The following is a 23,861-nucleotide window of genomic DNA, read 5'->3' as shown; positions in this document are numbered from 1 at the left end:
CTCTGTGACTTTGTAATAGGCAGGCAAGCTTCCTCTTGGTTTTCCCACACTTTTGGGTTTACAGCAAACCCTCAAAGAGTCCTTTGGGAAGGACAACTCAGGGGGGTGGATGAGTGGTTCCATGACCTTGGGGGTGTCCCCTGGCTTTCACATCCATCTTCTTACTTTCATTTATGGGCGGATCTTCCCCACCAGCAATCAGAATTTCTCTCATTGGGAAGACAAGGGAGTTAACACAATTTATGGGGAGACGGGCTCACACTCCCGCCCCTCGCAGAGCCCCCTCGCTTCGCAAAGGCTGTGAGCGTGAAGGGGGGAAAGGAAGAGAACTGGTGTCCTGAGGAGGCGCCCCCCATCTCCTCCTCTCTTCCCTCCTCTGTGGGGATAGCGCTTCCTTCCATCCTTGTGAACTTGCCCCTCCGGGGGTTGGGAGGGGTCCCTACGTACCTTCTCCATCAAATTCCTTGGCCAACAAAGGTGGGACCCCCGTGTCTGGTCTACACAGCGTCTGGAAGCCTCTGTGGTCCAGAAGAACAGGGGATTAAGGTGGGTACCCACGGGGCACAAGGCACAGTTCTCTCCATAGATCCCTATGATCCAGTTTCATTTCCAGCTTGTGAGCCTGGGCAGAGGAGGGGCTGAGGATAAGGGCTCCCCAGTTTTCACTCTCCCCAAAGATAATTGCATGGTCCATTCCAAATGAACGATGGCCACCCCGACCTGTGCACGTGGCTTTCCCCGTGGGCACCCATCACAGTTTCCATCCCATCCAGGTGTTCCTGGGGAAACGGAGTCAGCGTCTCTGCCCAGCTGACATTCTTTGGCCAAACCAGGCCTCCGCTCTCCGATAACACAGGTCAACCCCTTACCTTCTAATCCTCCCTGCAATAATGGCCGCCTTTAAAATTCAAATTTTATTTTATTTTATTTTTTTTGAAAAAAGAGCTGATTGCTTGATTGTGGTTGATCTTTCTGAAGAGGCTGGGAATTACCATTTAATACTAAATGATGTATAATTAATGCCTGGAGATAAAGGTTCCACAGTGTAAGCGCTGGAGATGTTTGTGGGTCTCGGCGTCTGCCCATCCCCCCACCCCCACCCTGACTTCTCTCTCCTCCAGCTGCGCCCAGAGCGGGAACCCTCGCAGGAACAACCACCAGCGGAAGACAAACCATCAGGAGGAGAGCTGCCAGAACCTGACGGACTTCACGCCCGGCCGGGTGCCCAGCAGCCTGGACATCTTCACGGCCTATAACGAGACCCTCCAGTGTTCGCACGAGTGTGTCCGGGCGTCTGTGCCCGTGTACACTGACGAGACGCTGCACCCGGCCGGGGAGTACAAATCCACGTTTAACGGGAACCGGTAAGCACAGGCTTGGGCCAGACCCGGCCGTTGTCCCCTCCTGGGGATGCAGGGGCTGTTTATCTGTGTCAGGCGGCCTTGTCCCCTCCTGGGGATGCAGGGGCTGTTTATCTGTGTCAGGCGGCCTTCCCATCTCTTTGTGATGGTCCAAGCAAACACAGGCAGCTGAGTTTGCTGAGATGAGACAAGAGGGGCACAGTAGACATAAAATGGTGCTAAGACATCCAGCAGCCAGGGTTCACTTCCAGACCCCTGCGCTTAGTGGATGGACTTGTCTTGCCCGGCCCTGGATCCCGCATGGTGGAGGCTGAGCGGGCATTATGGGGTGCAGAATCCAAAGCCAGCCTCATAGTCTCAAGCCTCCCAAATGTCAACAAATCATGATCGGTCCCTCCCTGGTCAATATCTCTGAACCCCCATCACTAAAATGTCAGCAGCAAAAATATCAAATACCAACCAGACTCCTGGTTATTAAACACTCTTTTTTATGAATCATATGTAATCCCTCAAAGAAGACATGCCTCTAAAACCATCCCTGGGAATATTTAAGAAACCCTTGAGTCAGCTTCTGAAAGTTTATCCGGAATTAGATTAAAACATCAATAGCTATTTTTTTAAAAGTGAGCACACACTCATGCATCATTTTGTAAATTAAAAGAAAAAGAATTCTCCAATAACTTAAAGATCTTAGGAAGAAATGAGCAGGACACCAGGCTGACCTGAGGGGCCCACAGTCAGTGGCAGGAGTGGCGGCTGGAGACACTGCCCAAGGTGCCCTACGGGGCTTCTCCCAGAACCCAGGTCGAGGAGACTCGGGGGGACCTTCAGCTGTTGTGCCCGTAGTTAATGTCACTTTGTCCCGTCCTGGAGAGCGAGTGTGTGTTCCTTAAACACCTTCTGCTTCTCCTCTCTTTGTGTCTCCACACCAGACTCTGCCGTATTGTCGAGAGCAGAAACCTCAGACCATCCTTCTAAACGACTTTGCTTTTACTCGACAGCATTTGGGGAGCTCGTGGGTTGCACTCCAGCCGTCCAGAAGGACGAGTTCACAAAGAATTGGCAGAAGGATTTTCAAACCATTTCATTAAATGTGTGTGTGCCTGTCTGGATGTAAATCCTGGCCAGCCAGTGCTTCAGGCTTTGGGGGAAGGAGGGGAAGGGAGTGGATGGGTCTTGGTGTTTCGCTGTGTCTCTCTCTCTGCCCCTGTGTCCTAGGAGAGCCCTGTGCACATGCAGGGTGGGCATAGCTGGCTGGTGTGGAAGCACTGGATGGGACAGGTTCTTGCCCTGGGGCTGAAGGTGATGCTCTGTTGGTTCCCACTGGCCTTGGGAAATGGTAGCTCGGTCTCAAAGGGGATGAAACACCTGGTGGCGGGGGGCGGTGCGGTGCGCATTTTAGGCATCAGGCCCTGCCCTCTCTAGAATGTGCAGTAAAGTGGGTAGAATCTCTGCCCTCAGAGGCAGAGACCCTGAGCTTTGCATTGTCCTGGAAATCAAAAACTGAAATCTGGAGATGGTACCACTGTGGGTCTCAGCACCAGATTCCTCCCATGTGTGGATCCCTCAGCCTGCGTGTCCTCCGAGGCCTTCCAGGGCGGAAGGGAGCCCTGGGCAGCATAGGGAGGGGAGGCCAGTGGGTCCAGGCCAAGCATCACCTTCCTGGGGTTCTTTTCTACTCGAGAAGCCAGTTTTCTGCCACAGGTCTGAGCCGGCCTGCCTGTCGGGTGTTATGTACCAGCCCTCGTGAGCCCGTTTTTTCTGCTTGCTGCAGACCCTCTTCTTCTGACCGGCATCTTATTCCTGTGGCCTTTGTGTCTGAGAAATGGTTTGAAATCTCCTGCTGACTGGCCGAAGGCTTTTTTACCTCCTGGGGGCAGGGCAGACGCCATGTGTCTGTTTTATGGTATGTACCTCTTTTATTGGACCTTGATTGATTTTCCCTTGGCCTCCCCTTTCCCACCCCTGTCTCGCCTCTGGGATAACTGGGAGCCCTTCTGGACATGGCAGGTGAAATTCCAAGGGCATCACCGTTCTGGATGCAAACCAGAGGGCCGGGCTTGTGGTCTCTCTGCTGCACTCGTTAGAAATGCCCCATGTCCTGGTGGAAGGGAGTAACAGACTCAGGAACCCCCTGCTTGGCACCCTGGCCATTTCCGTCAGTGCCGTTCCATCCCCTAGGATGGCCTGTAGGGCAGGGAACACCAGTTCTGGAAACGAGCTACAAGTACACTTCTCATTTCCCGCAATGAGAAGAGATCAGGGCCCCAGCCAAGTGGGCAGACGTCATGCCTCCATCACATCTTTACATGGCGGGGAGGGGTGGGAGAACACAGAGTGGAATTAAAATACAATTTTGAAATATAAATATAAGAGATAAGAAAGAAAATGATAAAGAAAGAAAGTGAAGAGTTGAGACATCTACTAATTTGAAGCCAGGGACCGGTACCAAAACAGGATGAATTTTCCACGCTCTGCTGGATAGGAACATTTGGTTTGCTTTCAATGATATTGACTTTGATGCTAACGTTAAATTGCTTTCTTCTGTGCCGAATCTCCCAAACACGCGAGCTGCTGGGGGGAAGAGCATCTCACCCCATGACTGCACATTCTGGATGCACAGTCAATAGAGGCGACCAGGGTTTTTGTTTTTTTTTCTTTTTCTCTTCTGATGCTAGGTTTTTCAAAGGATGACATCTTGCTCATCCACAGAGAGTATCTTTTTCCCCCCAGATATTCCTTCTAAATGTGTCATCAGATCCCTTCCAGGAGTAGGGAACCCAATTTCTAGGCTTATTGATATTTTAAAAATTTTTTTCCTTACTTTTGCTCATCTTCTGATACGGGGACTGAGCGGAAAATGCCATTGTTAGAGTCAGGGGAGGGCCTGGGGCGAGGGTGGTGTCATTTTGGGGTGCACATGGGACCCTCAGAGGCCTCTGCTTGCAACACTTAGCTGGGGTCGGGGGGCCCAGCTGCTTTGAGAAGCAGGTGTGAATCAAGCAGTTCCTAATCCCAGCCCTAGTGAATTGCATCTTTGCTCCAAATCAAATCTCCAGCCCTCACTTCCTGTCCCAAAGCCAAAATGATCCACTTAGCTCTATGTTCAGCTGATGGATGAAGGAATATAATGAGATTAAAAGGGAAAGTGACCCTCCCCACCCAAAGGCCTTTGCTGAGATGTGCAGGTGAGGCAGGTAAGAGGAAGTCTGTCCCCAGCATTCAAGGGCCAGATGCCCTGGGCATGGCTCATCCGCCAGAAATTTGTGCCTTTGTCTGCCTGGACGTGATTCCTCATTAAGACCACGAGTGAGCTCCCTTTGGAGTTCTGACCAGGCCAGCGATGGGGAGCCTGTCTATTAGCTGCGGAGTTCGTGCCTGCCTGATGAGGCCTCTGCAGGGCAGCCAGGTGGGCACCAGCATCTCTGTCGGGATTTCAAAAATGCATAAACACATAAGGCATTGACCTGGGAGATGCCAGCCATGCGCATCAAAGACCTCTGCTCTCTTCCTCCAAGAGCTGTGGGCCTGTGGCCCTGGAGGTGGACATGCCTTCCACTCCAGGTAGCCCCAAACTGGGGTGGGGTGGGGACAGTTCCCTAGTGGGACATTCACGTGGCAGCTCACTGGAGCACTCTTGATGTCTAGAGACTCATTCGGTCTTCTCAGCAGTGCATCTTACAGGGGAAACTGAGGCCCGGTGAGGGGACGTGACTTGCCTGAGGCCAGTCAGGTTGTAAGTGGTAGGGCCACGTGACCCCAGGTCACCTGGCTCAAGGGCCATGCTCTGACCACCGGTCAGAGAGCCTTGACTGCCATCCCCCGTGGATGCCTCTGCCCCGTTCCGTCCCCGGCCCGACCCCAAGTGGGAAGAGGGTTGGGTTGTGGGAGATGAGGGTGGGCTTTCCAGCTGCCTTTGCATCCCTGCTGGGGCCACTCAGCCTGACTCTGCAGGGCAGGGACATAGCAGGTGGGAGGCCAGCCCCCGAGCCTCCGAAAGCCTGGGCCGGGGACCTCCTCATTCACATCGGCATGTGGAGCCACCTCCCTGGCTTTAAAAGAAAATCAAACTGGGGGAGAGAAAAGTGCTTTTATTCACGTCTTTGCTCCAGAAGACCTTCCTGTGCCATTAGCCTGTTTCTCTCTCCAGAAGCACGGGGCACAGAAGGAGTGGGGTAGGCTCTCCCCATGTGCCACCCTAGATGGCCCCAGGGACCACATTCTCCGGAAGGTGTCTGGACCCCACTTCCCAACTCCGCCCGAGGAGCTATTTCAGGACCACCCCCATCTACAGGAGGGGGCACCTCTGTGTTGGAAGAGTTCAACCCACTCACGTGGATCTCAGGTGGGCGGTTTGGGGAGGTGAGAAGAGACGACGGGACTTACTGGGAGCTTGGCCACGCTCAGACGCCGTGCCTGCAGAGTCAGGGCAACGGCTCCCTCCAGCCATCTCCTCCCGTAGACACGGACCAGGAGGACCCCGCGAGCAGCCTTGTTAGTCCTTGATAAATGCTTCCACGTCCCTTCGCTGTGTCTCGGACGGACTGTTTATCACTCACTGGGAGGGAAGCATTTGGATTCAAAGTATCCCTGATGCTTACAGTTAGTGCCTGGACATGAAGATGGAGTGGTGAAGAGCCAGGAAGACGTCTCAGATTTACTGGGGTTCTTATTGTCCCTTAAATAAATAGCAATTAATACTAAAACATTCAATTAAGGTCTAAGAGCCAGCGGAGATATTTATCTCTTGCATAACTGTTAAGCCTCTCCAGATGCATTTTTAATGATGCTACAGCAGTCTGTTACCGCACCGTCTGGCATGCTCACGCTAACCCGCACGTACATCTGGGACCTGAGCCCCGCCCAATCTGCTTCCCTGCTGGCGGGTTGACAGCAGTGCCGGGGCTTGTGAACACAGGTGACCCAGCCTGGGCAGAAGTTAAGCCTGTTTGCCTAGATTGAACCTCTACAAGAGATTCCGGCAAACTCTTGCCTCAAACCCCCTCCGTGGTGGAGCCTGATTGAATGCTCTGGATGAGACAAAATGAGGTGGCCTTTCCTGCTCCGAAGAAAGGGACCTTGGACGCACAACTGCCATTGGCTCTTGGGCTAATTTCCTGTCATTTTTCATGTAGCGAGTAAACTTCAGAAAACCTCACCAGTGTTCAGATCTTTCCGTTTGCCAAGGCCACTTCATTCTGAGCCCAGCCTGACAAGTCATAAAAGCTCTTGCATCTGAAGCAAGTGAGAAATAAATCATGTGTTATTATTTTCAAAAACACGCCAAAGATATAACTAATAAAAAAGAAAACAAACAAGAAACGCACCTGAGCCTTCCCACTTTGTTCTAAAAAATACATTAACAGAATATCCAGCTTCTGGAAATCAAAGGAACATTTTCTTCAAAGCAACATCCAGACCTTCCTGGAAACCATTCTCTCCCCAAGCTGAGAACCGGCACCAAGGAAACCGGTGGGGAAGGAGCTTTTTTCGGGAAGTGGAGAAACTAACTAGAGGCTCCACGCTCCAGGAGGCCTTGCTGCCTTCTGCCTGTTCTCTTTGTTCTGCAAAAGCTGATGCTGATCTTGAAGCCCAGGACCCCCCGTGTGGTTCGCAGCCCGGCGGTGTCCAGGAGCCGAGTATCCCCGTCTGGGCAGCAGAGGGCACTGGTTTCTCCCAAGTCAGAATTCATCCTGGATCCAAACGCTCAGATCTCTCAGCAGCCACAGCTTTTCTTTCTGGCCCAGAGTCTTGCATGCACACCCTCGCCGGGTACACTACCTCGCCGGTGCCCTTCTCCAAGCAGGACGCACCTCCCCCTCCCTCCCCTCCCAGGGTTATTGCCAGGCTGAGAGGCTCTTGCTCTGAGCCTTTGGAGCAGAAAAACCCGAGACCTCCCCCACGAGCTGAGTGTAAGCAGCAGGGTTTCAGCTGGAATGTAGGGCAGGCCTGGAAGATGGCCAGGTACCTCAGACCCCTCCTTCTTCTTGCAGGGGACAGTCACCTCTGCAGGAAGCCAGCACTGCTGTTCCAATGGCAATTCAAGGCGCAGAGTTGGAGCCATCGCTCCTTCTCTCTCTCTCTCTCTCCTTTTTTTTCATCCTGAGATGCCAGATAGAAGCAGATGCTGGAAGGTTTGGAAGAGGCTTGGCCCCCAGGTGGCCCAGGAGCCCCTCCATCCATCCTCCCAGGCAGGCAACATGTGAAGGTCATTCCAGGCAGATAAGGGGATAAGGACAAAGCTCCTTTTACAGAGATGCCTCTTCTCTGAGTTTCATCCAGTGTTGATTTTTCGCCCCAGGCCAGGCTCCAAGCTGGCACCTGGGCAAACCTAGGTGGACCTGGCAGGCACCCTGTGACACCTGGGTGACGTGTGACATATACATGCTCAGATACAAACCAATGCAGGTCGTCCTGTGCCTGAGGAGCCATAGAACCGATGCTGTAACAGAAATGAAACAGAGACTACGTTTAGGAAAGGAGGGGGTATCCACAAAGGTCTCCCCAGGGAGGTGACCGTCAGCAGAAACTTGGGGGGCTTCAGGTAGGAGATTTGCGATTTGAGGCCGGGGTGCCACCTGGAAGGGGGAGAGGGAGAGGGAGGGATGGGGGAAGAGGGGGCGGGACCTTGTCTTGAAGAATCTGAGGAGCCACCGTAGAAGCACTGAAGACTTTTAAGCGACAGATAATATCTGTTTGGAAAAACCCCTGGGAGACGCTAGCCCCAGGGAAGCAGCAGAAGCAGCACCTCCCTTGATCTGTCTGGTTAAGGTCACAAGAAAGGATAGGAGAGCAGCCCCAGGCTACAGTTCTCAAGGAAACCTTCCTTCTTAGGGAAGGAGGCCCTGTGGCTCACGGTCCCACCCTGGACCCGTCTGAGGGTGGAGAGGGGCGCGGTGGTCATCCTGCTGGGACAGCGGGCAGCAGCTCAAACCGGAGACTGTCCCAGGACTGGGCAAATGGTCACGAGGCCCAGCTTTTAGTGTCCCCATATTTTTTCAATGTATTTTTAAAAATTTTTAAATTGTAGTAAAATACACAGAACATAAAATTGATCATTTAAACTGTTTCCAACAAGACAGTTCTCTGGCATTAAGTACATTCACAATTGCTTTCACAACCATCACCACCATCCATCTCCAGAACTCTTCATTATCCCAAACTGATTTTCTGTCTCCCTTAAACACTAACTCCTCCAGCCCCCAGCAACCAGCATTCCACTCTTCATCTCCACGACAACTCTAGGGACCACATATAAGGGGGGATCACATAAGCTTTGTCTCCACATTTTTTTAACTTTCCAAAGATTAGAAAACAGATACACATACAAGAGGGACATTCCTCTCTGTTTTAACCACCTCCCACCCCCAAATCCTAGAGAGTGGAGTGGGCGGGAGGGGCCGGGGCACAGCTGGAGTAATGCTGCCGAAAGTGGTCCAGCACACATCTGACGGGATGTCCGTTTCATCACACGTGATGACACCCCTGCTTACAGCAGAGCAGGCCATCCCACAAGAGATGAGTAGATGCCCCATTTTGGCCTCCTGGAGTTGCCCAAACAGGTGTCATTTAGAGGTAAAAGGCAGGGCAAGGTGATGAGCAGGGGCCCTGCCTTCCTCGTCCAGACTGGGAGGGGTCCTGGAGAGGGAACGGGCACTGCCACCCCCTCCCCACGTGGAATAGACTTTGGCAGGCCGATGTCCTCGGAGAAGATGACGGAGTCAGTGCTGACCAGATGCTGTCCTGCGGGCTGCAGGTGTGTCCCCCCACCTGGATGCCCTTCAGCCCTCTGTCCTGTCGAGGATCACCCAGGGGGCTTATTTGATTCAGGAGAAAGAGCCCTGCCCCCCTAGTCTCTTTAGAAGAAGGGTGCCATGACCTTCTTCTTTATACCATTTTGAGGGTCCGCATTTCCTGCAGTGTGGGTGCAGGTGAGGGCTCTGAGTGACAGCAGAGAGAGGCATGGCCCCTTCCTCATAATGGAGCTGCAGCTTTGAGCCAAAGCCCCTCCGGCCCGAGCTGTGGGGCGTCCCGACTCAACTGGCCGTGCCCGGGATGGCTGTAGTTCTCTGACTCCCTGGGGGATGCTGACTTAGGGGTCTGTCACTGAGGCAGGATGACTCTGGGGTCCCCATTTTCCGAGGTGGCACCCCCAGGCTGGGCAAGAGCCACCGGCTTCTTTGCAGCCCGCTGACCTGGCCTGCAAGCATGTTGGTTCACGTTCTTTCTCTCTCCAGCAAGATCACCTCTTGGGGAGATCCGGGAGGTGGTTTTTCTGATGCAATCCATTAGCCTCTCCTGAGTCCCAGCCTCAGCGAGCGTCCAGCTGAGCAGTGGACTGAAATGGACTCCATTGCTTCCCATAGCCCCTCTGTGGAGCTGGGGGTCCCTCTGCGGAGCTGGCGGTCCCTCTGCCTGTGGTGGTGGGAGCTGGAAAGGGAGCGAGCAGGATGCTGGATGCATTCAGTCACCTGTAGGCCTGGGGTGCCACACTCCTTGTGAGTTAATGCTGGGGGTGGGCCCAGCGCCCTCTCGTGAAGCCCAGACCCCCTCCCACGCAGGCAGGAGGACCACTCCATCAGTTACCGTAGTTAACACGAGGTTCCCCCCGGGATTCCTAGCGTGTGTACCAGCCCCTGGTGACCAGGTTCAGTGAGACAGCCTTGGCATCCCCAGGACACTTGGGTGTCATTAGCCAGGGAGCCATGCACCTGGGTCTCGGTGACGGAGGCTCAGAGGGGTTGTGTAGACACCTCCTGCCCTCGGCTCGCTGCCATTTAATCTCTCCTTGTTTTCTTTCCATGCAGGATTCCGTTGGTGAACCTGTAAAAAAAAAAAAAAAAAAAAAATTACAAATTACAAAAAAACACAAAACCTAAAACTAAACTATCTAAGGGGAGGGTCCCCACACCTACCACTTCTGTTTGCCGGTGGGGAACTCACAGAGCAGGACGCTATAGGCCAAATATATTTTTATAAAAATGCCGACGCCTATGGGGAACTGCCTTCTCCGAGAGCTTCTTTGGGGAACAGAAAGAAGATGATCCAAGAGAAAGAGCTGGAGACAGAGAAAGGGCAGGAGGACACACCGGAAGCTGGGATTTGTACTGCGATTTTGAACCTGTGCCAATAATACCATTATGTGCCATGTACTGACCCGAGAGACTTGGTGACAAAGCCGAAGCCAAGCGAACCACGAGGAGAAATCTTACAGAAAACAGGAGTGGGCATCTCTTCCGATAGAGTTGCTATTTCTGGTTAATGTACATATATAAATATATAAAGACACACAGACATACACACACACACACACACACACATACACACACACCCCTTTTTTGTACTGTAGCAATTTTTGAAGACCTTCAATGTTCCTTTTTAAAGAAAAAATGTGTTCTCGGTTACAAAATCTGATTTCTTTAACATGCTTAGTATGAACAGAATGAACTGGTGTTTTCTACTTTGCAAACTCACACACAGGCATACACGCGCATACACACACACACGTACGCACATATATATGCATACATCGGAAATGCAGTTCCGCGAGAGAGCGTCTTCTTCCTGGTGACCTGGTGTCCCATTGCCATCCATGCCAGGTGGCCTTGATGCACGCCAACTGGCCCTTGAATGGCATGTCCTGCGTTTGCTAGGTGTTTGGTGAGTGGCGCGATGTGTGATTTATTATCTTGGGCCAGAATGAAGAATGCCATGGTTTTATATACATACATACATATATGTAATCTATATACATATAAATACGATCTTTTTTCATTGAATTGTTTGAAGAAGCTACCTAATAGCCATGTGCACACGTGTGTGGCCGGCCACTTACAGATGGGCCTGAGCGTCAGATTGGTGGGGGCTGGTGGATTCTTGGCCATCTTTGTGTTATACAAGCATAGACCGAATTAAAGAAATTTTCCAGTTGCAGAAATTAAAGGAATATATCCTTGTAATGTGTGTGCATATGTCAGAGCAGAACTCAGAAATATGTGAGCTCCCCGTTCGTTTGGCAAGGAGCACTGGATCCCTGGGTCAGTGTGCTCTGCATTTCTTTCCCACATGTTGGCACTCAGAGGTTGCCTGCTCTTTCTTGAGCCCAAGAGTGACTTTAAATTTTGGTGCAGATGGTGGCAAAGATGCTGTCTCTTGTCGGCTCCCATTGGTCAACCTGTGTGCCCTGCCATCAAGAATTCTACTGTGGAGCCTCCCAGTGGAAATAGGGGCCCAGACAGGAGTCTCTTTACAGAGGATCCCAACCACACACTTCATTGAAAATACTCCCTCCCAGCCCTCACCTTACAAAGGCGCCCTGATGCCCCATCGTGCGGTTAGTGGGGGGCGCTGTAAGGGATGGGGGGTCCATCTGGGCTTCGTGCTTCCCAGTTAGACAGAGGGCGTGCCCTCCTTATGGGGACCTCAGATTCGGTGCACGTGGCCTGTCTCCTATGAGTGATTTCACCAGTAGGTCCTGCAATGCCACAGACCAGTTTGGCAGGCAGGGAACTAACTCCCCCCACCCCCCCTCCCACTTATCGGTCAGGCCGGTGACCTGATTCTTCCACCAGGCTCCCTCTGCAACACCTTGAAATGTGCTTGAAAAGTTGGCTTTGGTACCTTTTGAAATATGGGAGAATAAAATGATGCCAGTGGAGGGAAAATGTCATTTTATCGCACCCATTAAGATCGGTATTGGTGATAACTGCTCAAAAAGTAGGAAAGTTGGATTTTTGGTTTTCGTTTTGTCATTCCCCATCTCCCCCCAAAGCTTGAACAGGACGCTGCAAACATCCACCCCTGGCATCCATCGCCTCCAGGCTCTAGACTCACTGCACGGCGCTCCACGGCGCACCACTCTCTACCCGGCATCCAGCTCACCCATCTTATTATCCTCCGGTCACTCTCCCGCTGTAGGGTGGCTCTGGGGCCTTCCTGACTCAGGCGAGCACAGCTTGGTGTGAGCGCCAGCTGAGGGCTGTCAGCACCCTTCAGGGCCGTGGGACCTGCCGCTCTGTGTCGGATGCTCTGAGACGGAGGTGGTAGCTGAGGGGCCTGTTCTACCACCGACAGCAGAGCCTGGGGTTCCTGGCAGGGATGCAGCTCAGCTACTACTGCGTCACCTCTGACTGCAGCTCGGCCCTTTCCCCGGACCTCGGGCTGCCCTCGGGATGCCTGAGCCCCGGGTGGTACCGAGCTTTCGAAGCAACCTGAAAATAGCGACCCCCTCCCGCCCCCAACACACACACACACACACACACACACACACACACACACACACACACAAGCCCCTTGGCTCGCGCTCAGGGCAGGGCTGGGGGACGCACATACGGCCACCAGACAAGCCACACTTGCAGTTCCCCACCGGGAAGTCTAACATCTGTCAAGACAAATCCACTTTGGGGAAGGCTACCATTTCATGATGATGGAGGAAGTGTGTGTAGAAATGTTTTATTTTATTTTTTAAATGGTTACCTGGAAACACGATCTCTATACAAGGAGACAGCAAATGAAAAGTGAGCAGACTTACAAAACTCAGCTCCACCCACAGTCAAGTCTATGAAACGATACAACGTGGGTTTTTTTCCTGAATCAGGCCCCGTGTACACGTGTCCAAGCATTGTATGTATCTGTGTCTGATCAGTTTGGCCCGGCTACCCTTCCTCAGCCCTGGGGTGATGTCCTGGGTCAGTCAGTGTTCCTTCTTCTTGGTTCCTTGGATTTCAGAATCCATCAGCGATCCCTCTGCGATCAACCTCAGAGCTGTAACTTCTTAGGCCCCAGAGCCCCAGTTCTTACATTTGCTTTAGCTTTTTTTTTTTTCTTCTTCAAGAAAGGTACTCAAAGGAAGGTACTCACCTATTGTTTGGTGAGGTCCCCAAAGATTTGTCCACCTCCATCTTATCCCCTCAGGGAGTCTGAAACCCCACAGTCATCAGCCCCTGGGCAGCACATCACCTCTGTCCCTTGCCTACCTATTGACTCTTAAAACTTCTAAAACAACTGGGCTTGGCTTTCAGGAACTCTCTGCTGTGTGGTCAAGTCTATTTCTAGGCTTAATCACTTCTATGTGTACTTGATGCCATTTTTATCTGGTTGAAATAACGGGTGTAATTCCTTCCGTTTACAAGTTCTGAGTGCCGAGGGGAAGATGCTCCGGGCAAGATCAGGAAAGACTCCTGACCTTTTCCTACCAGACCCAGAGTCCAGCAGCGTCCACGGAGAGGCCACTTAGGAAGCCGTGTTTTCTCCGAAGTGTTTCCAGTCCCTCCCAGTCCTGAGTGCGGGTGGACTTCTTGTGTTGCCTTCAACCCCCAGACATTCATCTCAGTCCTCCACGGAATATTTTAAACTTAGAAACCTACACTCATCAGCAGATCCCGCCACCTCTCTGAATTTGACCACCAGGAATTCAGTAATTACTACAGGGACCTTGCCCTCTTCAAACATTCTTACTTCTGACAAGTTTGTTACTCTTTCTCGGCCACATTTCAACACCAATCAGAACTTTCCTTGCAGGTTTTGGTCTTCAGGAATTCTGTGTGTGGATGTCCACTGCCATGTGTTCGCTCACGACATGGACACAATAGAAAATAGACCCTTTTGCCCTGTATGGTCTCTATTTGACTCTATTGCCCATAGAGATATTCCATCTCTTTTGCTTCTTCTCCCAGATGGTTCAGCATCATCAATAGCTCAAGATGCTTATCTTGGAAGATAATAAGAGGAACCAGGGCTGAGGTTCAGGGCTGGGACCAGCAGCTCTCTTATGGTCAGGCTGGATCTTCTCAAACCTTTCATTTCAAAACGGCATCCGTACACACTTTTTCTTTGTCCACATTTTGACACTCTTTCATCAGGGAGATCTCAGCCCAATTGAGTCTTGACATTCCACTGGGCTCTCTTACCCTGGCTCTTCCAAGGAGCTATTGCACAAGTTAGGATGGGAAAAGATACTGAGTTCTGTTGAGATTCAGCTCTCATTCTTGCTGCAGCATGGGAGTTCTTTAAGAAGGCACTACACGTATATGCACTTAAGAGAGAAACATCTCTTTGTGGCTCCTGCAATTAGCTGAAAATCCATCCATCTGCTTATTCAACAAAGACTTGTTGAACCTCTGCCATGTTGGTGATCAGTGAGGAGCAAGATGGACATGGTCCTGCCCCTGTGGGTTTTACTTTCTATGCCAGGTAGAGGAAGACAATTGACACAGAGCAAACAAAATAATTTCAAGAGAACGATGAATGATAGGAAGGCAGCAGAGCAGAATCATAGGAAAGAAAGAAAGAGAAATGGGAGTTGTCTGGGCTTCTTCATCTGGCCATCATTTCCAACTGGGAAATCATCACTTGCTTCCTGAAGGTCAGTCTGGAATTGAGGGAGCAAGAACGCCTTACTCTTATTTCCTGGATAAAAATGCAGTGCCAAGGAATAAGATGTCCTAGTCATGACACGTTCTTCCACCCCTCAGTCATTCTAGCAAGGAGTGACATGACAGGGGAAACAGAGAGATGGGACCAGGATGAGGTATATCACCCAGGTGATGAACTTGGTCTCTTCCTGGATGGCTGTCCCCCTCTCTCCCAGGTCCCCTCCCCATCCCTAGGTTGTCAAGTCACCATTAGGTCAACAAAGCCTCAAGGAGGACAAAGGAATTCAAGGACAGAGAGGAGGCCCACTGGACACCAGGGTCCCCAGGGAGAGCCACCCCTCCTCATTAGAGAAGGCAGCTGCCTTTTCCAAAGTTCAACCTCAATACAGAACATACTCAGTAACATACTTCTTAAACAACATCTGCTTTTATTCCAAAACATGCTGTGATTCATGTAATTTTGGAGTGGTTACTTTGGTGCAGTTTGTCAATTTCCTATGCCGTACTGTTTTTTGATAGTTTGTTTGTTTTCCAATGTAAATAGCACAGCCCACATAAATGAGCCAAACTCTCACCATCTGAGAATCTTTGATTATTCTTCCCAACTTGTGCTTTTTCGCCTACTCTGGGCCAAGATCTCTGTGTTAGTTACACTCAGCGTTATTCCTGGGGCTTCCATCCAGGTCTTAAATGATTGATTGTCATTTTGAAATATGCTCCCAGCCCTTCATTCCAAAAACTGTGAGGCATGGTTGGGCAGTTTTGCATTTCTGGGTTTCGAGTTTGCATTTGAATGTGAAGAGTGGGCTAAACAGAGGTGTAGGGAGAGAAGCAATCTTTTTATATCACCCCGCCCACTAAACAAACAGAAAGATTGAGCTTCTTTGGACCACAAATGATTCTAGAAAGATACCAGCCAGCAAGCCTACTATAGCCAAACTCCAGAGTTCAAATCGGTCATCACGTGAGCATGCAAGTAGGAAATCTAACTATGGGCCCAGTCTCTCTTTATGCCAAAGGGGCAGCTGTAACATTTGCACTTTGTCAGGGGAGCAGCGCCGCCAGAGCAGCCAGCCTCCCGGGGTAGGGGGGTGGGCTCACACGTACCCCCTTCCACTCTGCTTCACTGTAGTTGAGTAGGTTCAACAGCTAGTCTGCACCGATGAGAAAGCTGTGCACACAACGGGGCCAAGAATATAAAAGGGCAAGGAGAAGGCAGGTGAGACGCTTGTGTGGGCTCTTGAAGGCAGTAGTGCATGGACAGAGGGGGGTTGGGGGCGAGGGCCTTCTCTCCATGCATTCCCAGACACCACGACAGCAACAGGTCCACACTTCACACTTGTAAGCGCACGGCCCACACCCAACTGTAAAGGCAGCTGAAGAGAATGGTCATCTGGGTTATAATATGTGCCTGTGTTGGAGCTGGAATGCTAACATCAATCCTTCCAGGAGCCCCATTGTGTTTCCCACTTGATGGATTCCCTGTTAAATGCTCCAAGAGTTACTGGGCATAGAATCAAGAGAGTAGTTTTGAATGAATCCATAAATCTAAGTCTTATATGGAACGGCCACAGCTTAAGAGGGGGGTATGAACTGGGCCGGCCCTGCCATGAGGGACACAAATGTTTAGAAACACTTAGGGTGGGGGGAGTGTAAATAGCTAGTGAGTAGTGGGGGAAGGGTCAGTGAACCTGTAAATGGCCCTGTTATCTCTTCCATGTAGGTAGGAATCAGATCACACATGTACCATGGAGCGCATAAATTAAATGGGTTAATAGAATAAGCCGAGAGGGTTGCTAAGACATCCCCTGGGGCTGAGTTAACTCTTGCTCCTATATTGCATCTCAAAGTAAAATATCTGCTGAGTCATGGAGTAGACGAAGAGAAGGTCAGATTGTAGGAAACCCTTCTTTATAAAGTTAATTAATTTTGTCCTAGGTGGTCTCTGTCTTAAAAACAGAATCCCCTGGAGACCTGGATTCTTAACAACACCCAAATATTTGCAACACCAAATAACTCCCCAGAAGCTTCATTCGTATGTGGACCCAAACTCGACCGTCCACACTGGTGAGGTTTTGTCGGACTTTTGAAATTCTGCAATAAATTCTTTAGTGTTGATGTTTATAGCTTTTGGATTGGTGAACTGGCTGTTCATGCCAGTCTTACTGAATGTGACAAGTTATTGCTTCCAGAGAAGTGGGGAGAACTTTTTTCATGGGAGAAACGAATCCTAAGTTCTAGTTTTGGGCATCATCATGTACCATGAAGACTTGTTGCCACTAAAAGTCTGGGATGGGGAACTCTCTGAGGACCCCCGATACACTTGTTTCAAGTCACCATGCAGGAAACTACAAGAACAACCACCATTGTCCCAAGCCAAAAGGGACACTTTCAAAGCCATTGTGACACCCCAAACCCAATTTCCAGCCTTTGGGGGATTAATTGGAGTAGGAGAGAGGGGTTTTTCTGAAGTTTTATGTTGCTGGAATCCACGTAGCAGTAGAGCAGTGAACCAATAGCATTGTTCTTGACAAGGTTTCCTGTGACAGCGGCTACCACCAGAAAGAACTCTCTCCCTCTGCCTCCAAAGGCTATTTTAGGCTGGACTCCACTCTGTATTATCTCTCCCTTAGGTGTATGGATTTCTAACATCAAGTGTTGTTGTGACTGCCTACGACTTAAGGTCTACAAGGCAATGTGAGTATTTTTTTCATGATGAACTTACAGCAAGCAGACATGAACTGACATGAAAGTTCTGGAAAGGAGAGATATTTAAGGCACTGTTAAGTATTGTGCCATTTCCACATACAAGCACAACTGCCAGTCAAGGGCCTTAAAGACAGGGATGGGTGGCTGGTTTTGAAAAATCAGCAGGCTTTACAGAGCCCACCTGTGGCCACACACGCCTTGAGTCGAACTGTCGTGACCTACAGAAAACACATTTTGTTTCATTATTTTTGTTCTTTTGCTTTTCATGTGCATTTGGGTTGCTTCCTCTGAAGCCAGAAGGGTGAAAGGACTTGAACGAAATCAGTTCTCAGTTGACTGACCATAAATTTGATCCTTTTATGAATTCCCAGCACAAGATGACATGGAAAGGCTTGGGGTTCAGCAAAGGTTTCAGAGATGCCTATGTGTTCTGCTTGGTGGGAAGATGAGCACTGTCCATGGCATTTGCTGCTCCCTGAGATGTTCTCCAGTAGTGGGGAGAAGAGATGTGGGAACTTGCAAAGTTTGGGAATGAAACGTTGAGATTTCGGGAAAATATTGTAATCAGTATTGGGTTCTGGATAATTGGTTTCTTAAAAACTAGAGAGTGTTGTGGGGTTTTTTTTTTGTTTCTTTTGTTTTTTTTTTTTTGCTTTTTTTGGGCAAACCCATTGGAATCCTTTCTTCCTCTTGCCCCCCCTTGGAGAAAAAAGATGGTGGGCGATGGAGCCCAGAACACAGTTAACCTTTAGCTAAAATTATTTAAAGGAAAAGCAGAACAACAGCCAAGCCTCACCTGACCTTGAATGACTTTGTTAAGTTTACTTAACTCTTGATTGATACATGGATCGACAAGAGATTAACTGATGTTCTGTCTCTCTACACATGCACTGTTGAACATGAGTTAAACCCTTGAACATGACTTAGACCCAGAACGCATTAAACTGGACATTGGAGGAAATGTGAGACTACACATTGATTATCTTTCCAAAGTCTTTTATATTTTTTTTCAAAAGGAATAAATGTTTACTGAAAACATTTAGAAAATATCAATAACCAAACAGAAGGGAAACATCGGAAACCCTTCAATTACTGTCTAATTCAGTGGAACCTGTTCATGAAGGGCTGAGCGAGAGAGAGCAAGTCGCAGAGATCTGTCCATGGCAAGCATGGTTGACCTATCTGGCTCCAATGTATGTTTTTTAAAAAGTTAGTCCAATTAGCATTTGAGCACATCTTTGCCAGTTTAACTTGTCATGGACTCAAATCTTCGCTGATCATGAGAATGCCTCTATGACTAAGTGGAAAATGCAGTCAACCATTTGGATGTTTTGCTTTCACATCCATCATCAAGCATGGGCCCCTGGGCACATCTGGGTGTTTGGGAGGTATACACATAATACTCAGAGAAACATCCAAACTCTTGGCTGGATTTTTCACATGGGGCATCTATCTGAGGGTCAAAGACCTGAGAACCAGAAGGCTCCATGTTCTTTGCGATACCCCTCGTGTAATTGAACCACACTTGAATTCACCAGGTCTAAGTACATACATTTAAACATGGAAGCATTTCTCCCTCTTCTTCCCCAGCTCACCCATGGAACTAGGAAACTCACAAACCATGAACCTGTACCACAGGACAAGAAGGTCAATGGTGATGGCCACCCTGGCTCGTTTTCACAGCTGTTAAGTTGAATGTTTTAGAACTTTATTTTTCTCCCCTCCTCCCACTCATGTATAGAAACACTGGGTTTATTTTGATTTTCCTAAATTATTTTCTGATACAATAAACTGTTTACTGTTTATTTATACTTTTACATGGATCACTTGTTATTTTTCCACAGAAAAACAGAAGCCTCTCTCTCTAAGTGTTATACATATATATCTATGCCTCAACTGTCCTTATAGACATATTTATATATCATCTTCCTGAAACAAATTATTGTAGTTTATTGTTGTGTTTTTCTTTAAATGCATCTCATAATTATGTTAATAAACAGAAATTACATGATATATTGGGGTGGGGGTTGGGGGGCTGGGTGTGATTTCCATACAGGTGAACTTTTATTCCAGATTTTTTTAAGTTGTTTCTGTATTTCAAAACTATGTAATTCAGAAAATATTGTCAATGCAGCACCTATATCAACTTTGCTTTGTATATTTAGTACTCTGATGTTGCTATTAAAAAAAAAAAGCATAATATGAAAAAGAAGAGACAAAAGAATCACCATTAGTTCAGGCCGTGACCTCAAAATGACTTTTTCTAAATGCTATGGGTTTATTTATTTTTTGACAGTATTATCTGAAACCTACTCTAAGAATATGGGTATTCATGTCTATGTCATGGTTCACATATTCTAAGATTTCCTCCCTGGATATTCATTATTTCCAAACCAATTCTTTCCCAGTTCAACCACAAAGAAAACGTTTCCAGGTCTCCGGGTGTGGGTCCTGGGCTGCTTGTAGCCGAGTCTGTGCCAACGGGGACAGCCTCACAACACTGTACCTGAGACCGCAATTGCCCCCAAGAGCAGGCTGGGGGTTCCCCATTGTGCTTTTGTGGACGGTCTGAGTCCAGCTCACATCTGCAGAGATTTCCTGCAGAGGAAACTGCCCCCGAGAGGAAAAGAGGCACGAAGCTTATATTTGTGTGCCTATCTGTGCCAAGGAAGGGCCTCCATCCTTGGAGCCAGGGGACACACAGAACACACAGAGTTTACAGAGGCAGAAGACGGGCTCAGATCAGGCTAATGATGTGTGAGTACGGACCCTGCCACCAGCCCAACGGTTCTTCATCAGGGGCAGTCTTACCCCCCCCCCCCAGGGAACATCTGGCAATGTCTGGAGACATTTTTGGTGTCACGCTGCGGAGGGGGTGCTCCTGGATTCTGGTGGGTAGAAGCTAGGATGTCGCTAAACATCTTACAACACACTGGATGGCCCCCAAAGCAACAGTCAGACCCAGACGTCCACAGCACCCAGGTTGAAAAGCCTGTCCTCACCTTCAGGGGATGCAGGCTGAACTCTGCTCTGGTGGTGGGCATGGGTCTTGCTTCACTGATGTGGATTAAAAGAGGATGCCCTTGCCTCAGTGGCAGAGGTTTCCCTGCTCCCAGGGCTGCAGGCTCTCTGGTTGAGTCTGAGAAAGCAGGGACCTTAATTAAGGCCGTCTTCTTTTTCAGGAAATCACACTCTAAGCCCAGAACGTTCCTCTTCGGACAGCGCCTGTCCACACACCTGCTGTGGTCTCAACGTTGGGGATCCCTTGAACACACTGCCAAAGTCCTACACACCATCAGCTGTCCCAAGATACCAGGAGCTCACCTGGCTTGTGCAGGGCCCCTAGCCCAGGGGGTGGGGCCGAGCTGAACTCAGTGCCTCACCCCATCTGCCCACCTCCAGCCATGGCCTCACAGACCTCCAGAAACATCTCTGCAGCACAGTTCACCTGTTGCTAAGTTTCCTGGCCCCTCTTTAGGTACATCCATTGCCAAGGCCAACATCCAGCCTCAGGAAGACAGGAGAGAAGGGGGCAGGAAGCTGGGGTCCCAGGGATCAGGCAACACAAAAGAGCTGACCTGCACCTCAGGACCCCAAATGAAGGTCTGCAGAGTTGGCGAAATGAGGTCTCGGCCATCTTTTCTGAGAAGGAAAACACATTCAAGGATGCAGATGTGCCAACGATTGGAAGCAGGGGTAGAGGATTCCTTTCGAATCCGAATGAGCATCCTTCCCCCCTAATTAGCTCCGGAGTGCAGGTGGCACCCTTCCCCCACCCCCCACCCCGTGCCCACTGCAGGACCCACAGGTGATTTACATGTTGCCTCATCCAGCACAGCGGGGACAGATGCGCTTCCATTCCCTCTCCTCTCGGAGCGGTGCCTTTGTCTTTGTCCTCACTCACCCTGGGATCCTCCGTTGGCTTCTGAGGCTGTGAGCCTGCAGATGGCTGTGGTGACCAAGGACTCCCCAGGGAGAACCTCTCCTCAGTCTGTGAGGGGCTTAATGCCCTGAGACACATTGATGAATGGGATACGTAACTGTCTTTAACAAGCAGAAAAAACAATACCACTTTGGTCATTTAACTGATATAAACAAATCAACAGCCTGGATGCCATCAAAATAAACTCAATTTTCTCACCAGTGAGAGGGGGAAATTGGGATTTTAGAGTCCATTTGCTAGTGTGTATAGCCCTTGCCTTTGAGCTGAAGCCAAGGACATAAATATGGGGTCTCAGTATAGCTGAATACATTTGGTAGAGCTGGCCATGATGGGTGTCCAAATGTGTAAGCCCAGCAGAAACCTTTTGGCGCTAGAGGATGGCTGGAGTTGTTTCCCCCTCTCGGAGCATTGGAGGGACATGGACTGTGACACAGGGTTTCTTCAGCAACTGTCACCACTAACTGTAGGGAGGGCAGGGAAAGATGTTTACGGGGACCTAAAGGCCCACATCACTTCCCTCAAGAGGAAGTCAATTCAGCAAAGATGAACACTTGTCCACCACAAAAGCAACTCAACGAACCACCCAGGCTGGAAAAGACCACAGGATTCTAGATCCTACTAGTCTCCTGGTCTACGGGGACGCTGCCTGGAGACAATGTTGGTTGTCACAATTAGGGAAGACGTGCTACTGGCATCTGGCATGTGGAGGCCAGAGATGCTGCCACACCTTTCTCAGGTAGAGGACAACAAAGAATGATCCGACCCAAATGTTAACAATGCCGACATGCAGAAACCCTGCTTTAGGGGAGTTAAAGTTGACCTTCTTTCTGCAGAGGGTAACTTTTAATAGACTGGGTGTTGCTCCTCCAACACATCTGGTCTGCCACTGGTTGGCTCCCAGGACTGACCGTACAATCTTCCTTAAAACACCAACTCTGTCAGGAGACAATGGCTGCATCACCAGCGGCATCCCAAGCAACAAAGTGCAGGCTCCCCGTTCCCTGGTTTTTTTCTTTTTTGGCTTTTGCTTTCTTTTTTTTTTTAAATTTTTAAATTTTATTATTTTTATTTTTTTATACAGCAGGTTCTTATTCTTTATCCATTTTATACATATTAGTGTATATATGTAAATCCCAATTTCCCAATTCATGACACCACCACCACCCACCTGCCGCTTTCCCCCCTTGGTGTCCATACGTTTGTTCTCTACATCTGTGTCTCAATTTCTGCCCTGCAAACCAGTTCATCTGTACCATTTTTCTATGTTCCACATATATGTGTTAATGTATGATATTTATTTTTCTCTTTCTGACCTACTTCACTCTGTATGACAGTCTCTAGATTCATCCACATCTCTACAAATGACCCAATTTCATTCCTTTTTATGGCATTGTTTTTATTTCCTTTACTCTAGGAGATGGATCATAAAAGGTCTTGCTGTGATTTATGTCAGAGAGTGTTCTTCCTAGGTTTTCCTCTAAGAGTTTTATAGTGTCCAGTCTTACATTTAGGTCTCTAATCCATTTTGAGTTTATTTTTGTGTATGGTGTTAGGGAGTGTTCTAATTTCATTCTTTTACATGTAGCTGTCCAGTTTTCCCAGCACCACTTATTGAATAGACTGTCTTTTCTACATTGTATATCCTTGCCTCCTCTATCATAGATTAATTGACCATAGGTGCATGGCTTTATCTCTGGGCTTTCTATCCTGTTCCATTCATCTCTATTTCTGTTTTTGTGCCAGTACCATATTGTCTTGATTACTGTAGCTTTGTAGTATAGTCTGAATAAAGGGAGTCTGATTCCTCCAGCTCCAATTTTTTCCCTCAAGGCTGCTTTGACTATTCAGGGTCTTTTGTGTCTCCATACAAATTTTAAGATTTTTTATTCTAGTTCTGTAAAAAATGTCATTGGTAATTTTATAGGGATTGCATTGAATCTGTAGATTGCTTTGATAGTATACTTATTTTCACAATATTGATTCTTCCAATCCAAGAAAATGGTATATCTCTCCATCTGTTTGTATCGTCTTTATTTCTTTCATCAGTGTCTTATAGTTTTCTGCATACCAGTCTTTTGTCCCCCTAGGTAGGTTTATTCCTAAGTATTTTATTATTTTTGTTGCAATGGTAAATGGGAGTGTTTCCTTAATTTCTCTTTCAGATTTTTCATCATTAGTGTATAGGAATGCAAGAGATTTCTGTGCATTAATTTTGTATCCTGCTACTTTGCCAAATTCACTGATTAGCTCTACTAGTTTTCTGGTGGCATCTTTAGGATTCTCTAGGTATAGTATCATGTTATCTGCAAACACTGAGAGTTTTACTTCTTCTTTTCCAATTTGCAGTATTTTATTTCTTTTTCTTCTCTGATTGCCATGGCTAGGACTTCCAAAACTATACTGAATAATGGTAGTGGGATTGGACATCCTTGTCCTGTTCCTGATCTTAGAGGAAATGCTTTCAGTTTTTCACCA

The 23,861-nt window shown here is 48.8% G+C and overlaps 1 protein-coding gene across 2 annotated transcripts in view; it reads left to right on the top strand.

Moving 5' to 3' along the window:
- The window catches only part of AJAP1 (adherens junctions associated protein 1), a 116,166-nt gene extending 104,863 nt beyond the window's left edge, over positions 1-11,303 (top strand). For both annotated transcript variants that reach the window (XM_082469523.1, XM_082469524.1), the window contains exons 4-6: positions 1,122-1,364; positions 3,136-3,267; positions 10,169-11,303. In XM_082469523.1, the coding sequence (XP_082325649.1) occupies positions 1,122-1,364; positions 3,136-3,208 (316 nt within the window). In that variant the 3' untranslated portion in view covers positions 3,209-3,267; positions 10,169-11,303. The remainder of the gene's footprint in view (positions 1-1,121; positions 1,365-3,135; positions 3,268-10,168) is intronic.
- The last annotated feature ends 12,558 nt before the right edge of the window (positions 11,304-23,861 follow it).

Source organism: Balaenoptera physalus, assembly GCF_965194825.1.
Source record: "Balaenoptera physalus genome assembly, chromosome: 1".
NCBI lineage: Eukaryota > Metazoa > Chordata > Mammalia > Artiodactyla > Balaenopteridae > Balaenoptera > Balaenoptera physalus.
This window is presented reverse-complemented; position numbering and strand designations above follow the sequence as displayed.